General features: G+C 40.3%; 1 protein-coding gene across 2 annotated transcripts in view; it reads left to right on the forward strand.

The window, feature by feature from the left end:
- The window catches only part of golim4a (golgi integral membrane protein 4a), a 25399-nt gene extending 15179 nt beyond the window's left edge, over positions 1 to 10220 (forward strand). For both annotated transcript variants that reach the window (XM_066684921.1, XM_066684922.1), the window contains 9 exons: positions 1 to 218; positions 970 to 1152; positions 1945 to 2135; positions 2288 to 2364; positions 2599 to 2654; positions 3739 to 3921; positions 4282 to 4350; positions 4437 to 4523; positions 6405 to 10220. The exon at positions 1 to 218 is cut by the window's left edge and continues 22 nt beyond it. In XM_066684921.1, coding sequence (XP_066541018.1) covers positions 1 to 218; positions 970 to 1152; positions 1945 to 2135; positions 2288 to 2364; positions 2599 to 2654; positions 3739 to 3921; positions 4282 to 4350; positions 4437 to 4523; positions 6405 to 6536 — 1196 coding nt within the window. In that variant the 3' untranslated portion in view covers positions 6537 to 10220. The remainder of the gene's footprint in view (positions 219 to 969; positions 1153 to 1944; positions 2136 to 2287; positions 2365 to 2598; positions 2655 to 3738; positions 3922 to 4281; positions 4351 to 4436; positions 4524 to 6404) is intronic.
- Positions 10221 to 12817: the final 2597 nt, after the last annotated feature.

Genomic DNA, 12817 nt, shown 5'->3' on the forward strand with positions numbered 1-12817 from the left:
AGCAAAAAGAGTCTCTGGATAAGATGCCTAATTTGAGGCAAGCAGAGCACCAGCAGCTTGCAGCAGGTCTACAGGCCCAACCAGACATCAGAGTACATGAGGATCACCAGAACAAAGAGCCTGAAGAACACCTGGACCTAGGATGGGATGCACACCAGGTTAAAGAACATGGAGAACACCATATAGAACCTGAGGAACACCAAAATAAAAAAGCTCAGGTACAAAGATCAGGCATCATTCAGATCAGTACGGCCACAGACAATCTGTTCTCCAACACCAATAAAACCTCAAAGCCCAACAACCCCAGCATTCCCTGCATTTCTCTAACATCACCCCAACATTTTAATGCCTCCAACAAGCACAAATTACCATCAAATCCCAAATTATAAACACCAACAAATCCCAACGTTCAACTAATCACCAACTAATCCAAACACTCTCCAACAAACATTGACAAAACCGAGTGAGCACGGCGCCCACTAAACCCAGTTTCATCCAACACCTACAAAACACATTCTTCTCCAACACCACCAAAACCCAGCAGTTGTCAACAAACACCAGGAGAGCCATTGTTCTCCAGAAAACCACAGAAGAACCAATGATCTCCAAAACAAATCACATTCTCATTAAAACATAAAACCCAATTATTATTAATCTACATATTCAGTATTATAACAAAACAACTCCTGCAAAACCCTGTGTTCTCCTACAAACACCAACAAAACAAATGTTCTTCAGCACTAATAACACCCAGCATTCTCCATCACACTCAACAGTGTCCAACAAATCTGATATTATTCCTCACATGTTAAACCTAGACTCTGAAAACCCTGTGTTCATCTACAAGCATCAGCAAAAACGAACAAAACCCAACGTTCTCCATCAAATCCAATATTATTCCTCACAATTTAAACCTAGTTTACTCTAGCAGATGTATCCAAATCTAAACATGTCATTTTTCTCCTACAGCTGGAGCATCACGAGGAGAAAGCCAGTGAGAGAGAGATCGAGAGAGCACAGGAGGAGAAACCTGGGGGGATTGAAGGGGTAGAGCCTCTCAAACCAGAGGAACATGAAGAACAAGTCGCAGAAGCAGAACAGAACCAGCCGGACGAGAACGCATTAGAACGAGAACAGCATGCCCCACATCCGGTTAGAATACCCAGCCAGAAGACCTTTTGTCTTTAACACTTAGACTCCTCAGAGTTTTTATCTGCTATAAAAAGAGTTGCATATGAGTCAGGGCTCAAGTGGAGAAATAATGTAGATTAGAAAGTCATGGATTAATGTGAGGGTCTTATCAACACGGTACAGCAACATTAAGGTTAACATTCCTGAAGGTTATTGTAATGATAACATAAAATAACATTTAATTAATCCCTGAAGGTCTCTTGCTGTAATAGCAACAGCCTAAAAGAGGACACTCTACAGACTCATAGAAAGGTCTTAGCAGCTGGCCTCACACCTGAGGCTACAGACTGCCTACCTCCCATCTCAACACCCAGATATTTGTAGGTGTTTACAACCTTGATTTGTTGGCTCTGGATGGAAGCAAAAGCTTGAGAAAAGGGTTTTTTCCTTTAATCCGCCACAAGCTCATTTTGTTTTCCTGGCGTTAAGTTGATTGTCCTTGCACAAATCAATGAAGTTGTTCACTACAGTCCTGTCTTCCTCCTTCCCTCCCCTCACTAAGTGGCGTCCCTTCGAAACCAATGTGGCTGATTTTGCTATTACAGCATTGTTTACAGAAATTGTCCTACAGTTCCTTAGCATTTTCACTAACCTTGTCTGTGTCCATCCTTACCTCTTTCTGTCTGTTTGTCTGTGTGTGGGGATGTCTTAATTTCGGGGTTGTCTACATGTCTCTGTTCATCGTTTTCCTTTTTATTTCTTTGTTTCTGTCTGTCTCTATTAATACATCGGACTCTCTCTTTGCCTCTCTAGCTTGATGATTCCTTTTTGGAGCAGCAAAAGCAGAACCAGCAGCATTTGGATGAGCAGCTTGAGGAGGAGAGGAGAAGGATCCAACAGGACGAGTTCCACAGAAAGCAACTTCAGCAGGGGAGAGAGCGCGAGGAACAGCTGCACAGAGAGGCTAATCTCCGGGAACAGCAGCTCAGAGAGGAACAGCTCAGGTTCAGCAAAAACCGTACACTTACACCGTGATGCAACATAACTGTCAGCTAGTCTTCTCCTCCAAGTGTGTTGGCAAGGCCTGAAAAGTGTGGAGGAAACCTCTATCTAAATCTATTTATTTACATAATGTGTTTCCCTCCCTCATTTTCAGGAAGAAGGCAGAACATGAAAACTTGGACGCTGCTGTTGTCCAGAGTGAGGACGACCCTCGGGTTGATCTTGAAGATGGTGAGTTATTTATAAAAGCTCTTTCCTAGATACTTTTTCTTTATTATTATTGTTTCATATTACACTGAACTCTTATTTGGGTTTAAGCATCTATGATTTTTATAAAAAATGTAGCAAGCTACTCATTATTTTCTCATTGTGACGGTTGGTGCTGTCATAGTTCGCTCCTTTGAACTGAAAGTATCTAAAATGTATTAGAAACTCATCTTGAAAACGGTTGTTTTCTGTTATTAGAGGAGAGCAACGTTCGCCCGGACCACAGACAGGACGTGCCGCTTCATCATGAAGAGGTAAAGGTGCATCGTATATGCAGCGCCCTCATTCATTGTGATATTTAACACATGGTTCATCCTCCTAATGCATACATACTGCCATATGGAGCGGTGTGTGATACAGCAGTGATTAGGTAATGTGTATTCCTCTGGCACTTTTAAAAAAAGAATACAACAGAAACCAAAGGAGCCTTATATGAGTTCCAGTGGCGGATGCTGGTCTTTCAAGGAGGGGAAGCTCAATTTTGCCTACGTCATAAAATGTGTTGGTTTATTTATACGTAAATTCTACCCTCCATTTCTTTTTAAGAAAATGATCTGTGACCCTGTCGTACCAACAAGGCGTCTTGACTAGTGTCCTCTCAATGGCCAGCAGAGCTAGGCTGCTTAAACGGCCTTGGCCCATGTGAAGTGTGTCCGCCTGTGCTCCCACGGATCTTTACACCAAAGCATCGCTGATTCGCTCATTTCGCTGTCAATCAAAAAGGGATTCAGCCTCAGACAGATCATCCAATCATCATGCAGAAGCTGAGCGTCCGGGCCAGCCGAGGCCAGCCCACTGCCCCAAAGACCCCCAGAGACGCTGAGCGTCCGATGGGCGGGACAAAGCCCAGCATTTATCCAATGACACGTCTCGCTTCGCTATTGAACTCTGTGGACGCTGTTTAAAGCACTGTGAAGCTGCGGGAATGATTGAGAGGAAAGCTGTGTCTTTACCAGTGATAAGAAGCTGATTCTGAACAAAAGTTGAGCGCGTTGTAGTGCATATTTATTCAATGACATGTACACACAACAGTATATATTTGATCACTTATTTCTTTTACATTTTAGGGGAAGCTGAGCTTCCCTTGCAGTCTTAGAGCAATCGCCTCTGCTGAGATCAGTCAAACATATGAACACTTTAAAAATATACATGTAATAAATACACTGAGTGTAAAATACATTATTATATTTACATCTGAGGCATTTAGCGGACGCCCTTATCCAGAGTAGCTTCCAAAAGTGCGTCTGCAGTACAAATAGATCCAAGTATCATCTAAATACAGGTGTCAGTCATTACAGTGTTTGTAATTATTTATTGTCTCCATACAATTCTCCCCAGCACCCTCTGGAGGAAGAGGTGGACCCAGCAGACGACCCCAATAACCAAGGAGAGGATGAGTTTGAGGAGGCAGAGGCTCAGGGGCATGAGCAAGGGGAGGAGGAAGAGCATCATCCTCCCAGACACGTGGACCCTCACTTGCACAGAGAAATCCATCAGCCCCCTGCAGACGAGCAGCTGGTGGTGAGCCTTCCACTACGCGGTGTAGCAAACTATATGTAGCAAAGTTGTGTTCAAGATCCAAACTGCTTTGCAGTCCCTATTGGAACCATCTTATTATCCATAGAGTGGGTCCCCCACAAGTTCTGCATTGGATCTTTGATCAGAGCTTTGACTGGATCCGCTGGGTACCAAGTAATGACGAAGTAACATAGAGTGCATGTAGATGAACTGTGATTTAGCAAGTGGCCCTCTATAGTGGACCATATATGGCACCATTCTGAAAAGCTCTGCTGCTCTTCTTTAAGTGTTATCTGATAGAGATTCATGCTGAAACTGAGAATAAATAAATGATATTTGGGAATCTTTTGTGTGTTTGTGCAGATTGCAGGAAACCCTGACCAACAAGAGGACAACTTGGAGGAGCAATATCAGGAGGAAGGAGATGAAGAGGTCAGTCTCAGACACGCTCAGACACACAGTCTCTCTCTCTCACACAGTAGCATCTTTGAAACCCTGAGCTCTGTTCTATCCTCCAGACTCAGGACGAGTTGCCGGAGGAGCAGAAGCATGAAGAGGCAGGAGAAGAAGAAGCAGACCCTTACAATGAGGACCATGGCGAACAGGTATATCTACGAGAAACCATGTGGGACAATTTTGAAGGACATACTAGTCTGTCTTCTTACAGGGATGCAACACTGGTTTGTGTTAGTGTGTATTGCCGGTAAAGGTGGATCTGATACAGCAGTGCTGCTGGAGTTCTATCCACTCTCTTAGACACATCTACCTTGTAATCAGGAGGATGTTTAAGTCCTCAGCCCAGTTTCTGAGCAGTAATCACTGAGATCCCATGCTGATCCTCTTTCATCTTCCATTAATCTCTTCACTTACCCTCCACTCATTCAGAAAATGAGAAGTGCTTTGAAATATGAGTGAGCTCTCCTATGGAGAGTAGGAGAAAAGTCAAATTCTGAATGTGTGCATGTCCGTTTGCGCGTGGGTGCATGTGTATGCGCATTATATCATCTCAGTCATAACACAATTTTGTCGTCAGGATTGGAAGTTTGACAGGATTCAAATAAAACCTTAATTTTCATTTTGAGACATTCATTTTGATCAAATGGATTATGGAATGTTTACAGTATAAAGGTGGCATTTAAAAAAGCCATAAATGTGAAAAAGTAAATGAATAAAATAGAAAGTTTGGTGATATTCTTGTTGATAATATGTTCTTGTATTTTTAAGGTTTATCAGGTATCCCAAGTAGTTGTAAAGATGTTACTAGGTTACTGTTATGGTATCCCAGGTGGTTGCAACAGTGTTACTAGGCTGTTTTGCTGTGGTATCCAAGATGGTTATTAATGAGTTGCTAGGATACGTTGTCTCACTGTGCTAAGCCACTGTCATGGTTTTCCAGGTGGTATCTACAGTAGTATGTGTCTAGGTGTGTAAATCTAGCATGTATGTAATGTTTAGTTGGCATTATCAGTAGCAGTTCAACATTCTGCCATTCATTCCTATGGGGACACTACACGTGTATAAAAGCCCTACAATACAACACATTTTGGGGGGTCTGCATTGAAGGCTGTCAGAGTTATAATGGTAAATATTTTTGAATATAGAATGAGAAATCAAGGAAAGACATGCTTGCTTGAAATATTAACATTTATTATTCCAGGACATTGCAATAGTATTCCAGGTGGTTGCTAACATGCTGCTTCATTGTTGCTAGGTTATTCCACATTTTTGACCCAAGAATAATAAACAAAGGAGATAACGAAAAGACAAAGGACAATAGTAAATTGCAATAAAATTGGAGGAAAAAACATATTGATGATATATTCTTTTTTTTTCCCCTCTTCCCCCTCTCCTCGCTCTCTCTCTTTCTCCCCCCTCTTCTCACTCTCTCTCTTTCTCCCCACTTTGTATAGCCCATGTGTGTATGAGAGTGGTGTTTTAAATGAGTTGCTAGTGTGTAACCGTAGACTGTGGTCTGAACGGGAGATTAGACACACTGTTCTCTGTGGTGTCTGATTACTGCTGCTTCACCACTTCACTGAACTCAGCTGTTCAAACCCAACATCCTGGGCTTAGTGGACGGCTCCAGACTCAGTGGTGTGACCCAGCCAAACAGCAACAACACACACAGAGAAGAGTATTAGAGTCTGTATCTGAAAGAATATAATAGGAAATGGAACTGAAGAGAAAGTATATATTTTTTCCTGTAACTCACATATATACAGTGCACGGCCAAAAGCTTGTAGACACTTCCTTGTCAAATGTTTCTTCTGAAGTGAAGGCTATAGGTTGAGAGTTTGTTTCTCTTTGCTTCAGTAAAAATGTGTGTTGTTCTGGGGGATTTACGTTATATGCTGTAATATATATATGTAAGGATTTGACAGCATTAAATCACATTATCTTTAGTGAGGGGCAGGTAGTGAAGTACTCCATAGAACACTGTTCTACTGCTCCACAGCCCATGTTTACATGACTGTGTATGTGTCCAGGATGATGCTCGAGAGCAGGAAGAGGTGGGGCCAGAAGACAAACATCCAGGCAGAGAGCCCAATGAGGAGGAGAACTACGAAGAGGAAGAGGAAGAGCCTGAGGAGGACACCAATCACAGAGCAGAAATGTGAGAGGACGGAGGAGGAACAAATATTTCTCCCGGTTTCTCAAAGCAGAGGTAAACTGAACATGGCAGAGATTCTGCTGGACTCATCAGATTTGAGAGGCTCATATCTTCTTGGCTTTGAAATGGACACAAGAGACTGGATTTGAAGTTTTACCAGAAATATACGGTGTAGTATACTGTACAGTGTATGAAGTTATACAGTATGTTACACTATAGAACGTCAAAACTGTGCCTTTTTGACTATTAACAGCAAAGATTTTAAAAGCATAAACAGCAACACTGTAGTGCCATATTGCCTTCTAAAATATTTTGTTTTTCATATATCTATATATTTGTGTGTGTGTGTAAATACATCTGTGTTTCTTATCTTACTAGACATTTGAAAATCTATAAGCAGGAAATTACATCATATTTTAAATACAGATTATGACCAAATGCTGGTTCTCCAGGGTAAAATGAAGGTATTAATCAGATCAGGAGGTTGTTCCAATGGTCTTCACTCTTCTAAAACGGATAAACACTACATTTTTTAAACACAGACTCCATGTATCCCAAAGATTAGATAAAGCTCCATCACTCAAGAAAGAATAGTTCCACTGCTCCTATTGGTGCAGTGTTTAATACACATCTAGCTCACGCTTGGCATTGGACGCAGTGACCGTAGGCTCACGTGCAGCTTGAATTCAGTAGTTTTAGGAGTGTCTACAAACTTATGGACATGGTGTTTATAAATTCAATACCCAGCTTTCCATGACTATTAATTATTTGTGGCGGATGATTGTAGAGGCTTATGACTATCATTTTCGTTCTCTTGAGATCATTTTTTCCGTAGTGTGTGTGTGTGTGTGTCATAAGTTGAGTGCCTTTTTAAACTGTAATTCAGTGTGTGCTTTTATTTTGCTCACTGTTTAGGTTTTAAATGAGTAGTATGGTGGAATGCAAATAACACTGTAGGGTGGATTTTTTTTAATGGTAAAACATTCATGCAACTTGTTCAAAAATTTAAAGCAGCAGTCGGTCAATATTTATGAAATGTAATAATTTTTTAACCCACAAGTTGAAGAATCAAATAGCTTTGTAGTCCCTGAATGAATCCGTTAATGCTCCACAGAGCTGGGTTGTTTCTCAGTGTGTGTTCTTACGTTCTTTTCTTACGTGTTCTTGCTTGACGTCATCTTCCACTGCCGATGTTACGCTCCAAGACTCAAGAACAGTTAAAGTGCCCAGATGTTGTTCTCGATTTGCCCCAAAATACCAGAATGCTTCGGTTCTTGACTTGCTATTGAGGAAAAACCTGATGGTCCCATCATTCATGAGGACTTCAAGAACATGCTCATGCAAGGTAACTTCTTCGTGTTCTTGGAGTTGAGAAACAACCCTGGGGTCCCACGTGGAGGCAGCCATATTTAAATTAGCTTTAGTGCAGAGTTTCTAATGCATCCAGGCCACTGGGTGTCAGTGTAACAGCTGTTTTATGCCATGAATCATTAAAGAAAACCACTGATTGCTCCGTTAAACCACATGCAGCACACTGAATTTTTCCAAAGTTAGTAGCTAGTGATGTCCATGTATGGCATTCCTCTGGCTAAATGCAATTTAATAATATAATTTATTCTTTCTGTACAACTTTGTCATTTTTATATCAAAAGAGGAATAAAAATGAATAGCCTTCGCTACGTAAGAGGTTAACCCTTGCAAAAGCAGACACAGTCATGAGGTTAATGTTACCTAAATAGCTAGTCATGCTAACTAATAATCAGCCAAATGGTAACATTGTCCTTAGAGATCATCATGTTTTATATTCTGCTCCGTTGTTTTTAGATTGAAATGTATTGCTTGAAAAAATTATATCGTACGGTGTGACCTTGTGGTACGTTATCCTCCTTTTGATTGATCAAACTGAGCTGGCTGTGGCAGAAATGTAAGTGATTTTCATTATGTGAAATTTACTGTAGTTTTGTGTTGCATGAAAGTTTCATCAGAAGCCTAACACATTTTTAGCTTTCAGACGAGATAAAGGCCAAGGACAATCTCCTAAATACTGGATACTGAGGGAGAGCGAACACTAACCTGGACCGTGTTCCCATCCGGAGCCGTTTGATATTCTTTCTCTCAGTTTTAGGTCAGATATGATACACTTTCTTGCTGATTTATTGCTGACACAGTCAATGGTTAGTTCTCTCCCTCCACGTCTCGAAAGATGTAAATAATTCATCGTATAATTACACACTAGGTCAGTGTGGCCCAGTTCAGACGAGGGTTGGGTAAGTTCAGGACATCTGTAATAACGCAGACGAAAGTTAAATCTTAACACAATACATTTAAAACAAATCTAGTGCAATTTTGATTGAGTTCTACTCAGACATGGACATATGTAAATGTTTCTGATTGTAAACCAGGGGCCAGATTCACAAAAGCACCTAAAAAAAAAAATCTTAGATTTGAACGTGAAAGAGTATATCTGAGTGAATCAGTTATTGGGTGAGGTACACGTAGAGCTAGGACATGGTTTGTATCTATCAAGATTTAATTTGAAGGCAAACAATTGGCAAAGTGTTCAAAGACATTTTGGACTCACTTTCCTAAAAACGTTTTTGAACTATTGTTTATATCAGGTGTCCAATTTAATTAATTTACGTTTGATTTGTTTAACGTTTGAGAACTTGTTTAAGTTACTCATGGACCTTTTCAAGGTTTTGTTTAGGCAAAATTCTCCAACTAAAATAAATAAATAAACAATAGTATCTAGTGGTCTGACTTAAGATAAATTATTATTAATCTTCAGAATCTTAAGAATTTCCTCATTTATTTCTAAACTACTCTTTTAAGAACTATAAAGTCAATTGGAGTTAAAGAATGTCGCACTTTGAATTGTTATTAAAATGCACAAATATGTTTAATTCGTTTAATAAATAAATGCTTAGCACATTAAAAAAACATTATACAATTATTGTACACGAGTCAGTGTAATCTCTAGAGGGACGTTTGTGAATCTGGCCCCAGATGAAGGAACATTTTTATTTTTGATTTGATTTGTGTTCTCAGTGATCACTGTTCGTAGAAGTAACAATAAAAAGAGTGAAATACACTGTCCATAATTAGTTTCATGTGCTAAATTTTTGGTGCCACTGTTTTTTTTTTTTCTTTTTAAGTGAAGACAAATGTGATACGTGACGCCTATTTTAATATACAGTTGCTTTATTGAATTTAGCGCAAATGTTCAAACATTTGGTTTGAGGTGAGAGGCCAAAGTTATCATTAGTTTTATTGTGTTTTGATCTTCTCCGTGTTTCTTGGCCAAAAAAATTAAATAAATAAGAAAGATTTGCATGAGTACAGTCCGGTCATCAGCAGCAGTTTACTCTGTTCTTTCATCCTGCTGTATTTTTACGGTTTATAAATATATTACTCGGCAGATAGACTGTAAATTAATCTGGACACAGCTTACAGTTTGAAGACGTTTATATCAGAGAAAATGGTGCATTTGCTCCTTCTGAATGTATGTCACTGCAAAGAAATACTGTATTTATTGTTGAGTATTATTCTTATCCTGAAGAAAGTCTGCCAAATGTTACTATACTCTGTACAGTAGTGTTTTTTCCTTTGCATTGATTATTCTTCATCATCAAAACATTGCAGAACAATCCTTTAATTGTTTATCTATTTAATACACTGTATAAAAATAAACTTCAGAAATGTGTACTTCCTTTTTCCTTGTGTTTTCTAGTTACAGGAGCAAGCAGTATTTATGAATGTGATGTATATATTATTATTATTATTATTATTATTATGTGAAAGTCATGTAAGGTCAAGTATCAGATTGCTGTGAAGTGAGTCCCTGAGTGAATCAGTTGATGCTCCATAAAGCAGATCCCCCACATGGGGGTGGCAACGTTAAAAATAGGTTTAGTACAGAATCTGACACAACCAGGCCACTTATCAGTGCAGAAAATGACTGGATGCTCCTTTTAAAATGTCTGCTTATGGCAGTGTTTCCCAGACTTTTTCTGCAGTGCCCCCCTTTTGTAGTTAAAAATACATTCGGGTCCCCAAAACCACAAAGACACATGGCTTTTTGCTTCCAACTTCAAACACTAACTCGTACATCACTGCAGCTTATACGTGAGCAAAAAGGTGATAAATGACCTTTATACGCTTCACTTGTAATAATTCTACTATAATCCATGTATTCTTTACCTTGCTGTGCCTGCCTCCTCTAAGGGGTTTCATCCCCCACTTTGAGACCTGGTAAAGGATGGATGATTTCACCCACAAAACAGGCCACTCACAGCTTTGTGTGAGAATAAGCTATTAGCTGGAAATTGTTGATGTCAAGCGAGGTGCCAGAATATAACTGCAATGAAGCATTATTTAAGGTGGAATGGAAAACTTCAGAAACCAGAAAGTAAAGGCAAATGTGTTAACAATAAGCAGATGTTGACTATTTTTAAGTTATTTATTTCACCTTCATTTTCACTGCAGTGACACGGACTATGTATTTCTATCTATCTATCGTTACACTTATATAGCGCCTTTCTAGACACCCAAGGACACTTTACAATTCAGAACACTCAATCCACACACACTGGTGAGAAGCCAATCCATATCTGGGCACACACACACATACAGACATTCATTCACATACACACTCATTCACTCACACAGCAGGACAGTTATTAGACAGAAGCCAATTCACCTACCCTCCATGTTTTTGGACTGTGGGAGGAAACCGGAGACCCCGGAGGAAACCCACGCAGACACAGGGAGAACATGGAAACTCCACCCAGATGGGACTTGAACCCAAGATCCCAGTGCTCAGAGGCGAACGTGCTCACCACTTAAGGTGGAATGTAAATCTTCAGCCTTGAAGAGTTTTGAATAGTCCACTTAAAAATGTCAACAGTCCATAAGTGGAACAGATTGAATGAAAAGTATGGACAGTGTATTACAGAAATGTAACGGCTGAAAGTTATTTTCTGATTAATATTATTATAGTGGGTTATTTTCCCCTTTAGCTGCACATCATCAAACCTGCTCGGTTTGCTTTCCCTCTTCGGTCTGTCTCTTTTTCGTCATCTCTCTCTCTCTCTCTCGATGTCCTGATGTGTCCTGGATCCTCAGTTGGGTTCAGGTTTCTCTGGAGCTGAATTCGACACCAAAATTAAAACACAACACTGAAGCGCGGATGAATTAATGAAGTGCTGATGAAAGGATGAGCTGGTGGTTATGAAAAGAGAGAGAGATGAATGGGAGGATGCTACCGTTCAGAGCTGAACAATTTGAGGGAAATATCTAATTGTGATTATTCCGATCAACCTTGGGACCGCTGTTTAAATTGTCGTTGTGTTCTATGCCTTGAGGCCCAGACCTTCTGTTTTTGGGTCACCTCTCGCTTGTTTGGTTTGTTCTGATTGGTCAGACTCACTAAACACACACTTCCGTGTCGGCAAGTTATATTCCTCCATATAGAAACACCAAAGATGAACGGTATCCTGTTTGAAATTACTACAGCCACAAATATCTATAAAGACTTAGGGTTTTCTTTGGATTAATGAATGAATTTTGGTTTAATTGAATAGTAAATGAATGTTGAATATATTTTAATATTTATAGTGGTTACTAAAGATGTTCTGTAGAATAATAACCAGCACTTACTGAATTTGCTTTGGTTACTGCACAATTTATAGTGAATACTAAATAATCATGGGGCGGCATGGTGACGCAGTCACACAGCTCCAGGGACCTGGAGGTTGTGGGTTCGATTCCCGCTCCGGGTGACTGTCTGTGAGGAGTGTGGTGTGTTCTCCCTGTGTCTGCGTGGGTTTCCTCCAGGTGACTGTCTGTGAGGAGTGTGGTGTGTTCTCCCTGTGTCTCCGTGGGTTTCCTCCGGGTGACTGTCTGTGAGGAGTGTGGTGTGTTCTCCCTGTGTCTGTGTGGGTTTCCTCCGGGTGCTCCGGTTTCCTCCCACAGTCCAAAAACACACGTTGGTAGGTGGATTGGTGACTCCAAAGTGTCTGTAGGTGTGAATTTGTGAGTGTGTGTCTGTGTTGCCCTGTGAAGGACTGGCGCCCCCTCCAGGGTGTATTCCTGGCTTGCGCCCAATGATTCCAGGTAGGCTCTGGACCCACCGCGACCCTGAATTGGATACAGATAATGAATGAATGAATGAATAAATAATCATTATCAGTGAATGCTTCTTTAAAAAGAATATACTCAATACTCTAAAATATACCAAATAATTCATATCACACCCTCAGCAACTCATAATACACACTGGATTCTCAT

This window comes from Hoplias malabaricus, chromosome 11 (assembly GCF_029633855.1).
Source record: "Hoplias malabaricus isolate fHopMal1 chromosome 11, fHopMal1.hap1, whole genome shotgun sequence".
In the NCBI taxonomy this organism is placed as follows: domain Eukaryota; kingdom Metazoa; phylum Chordata; class Actinopteri; order Characiformes; family Erythrinidae; genus Hoplias; species Hoplias malabaricus.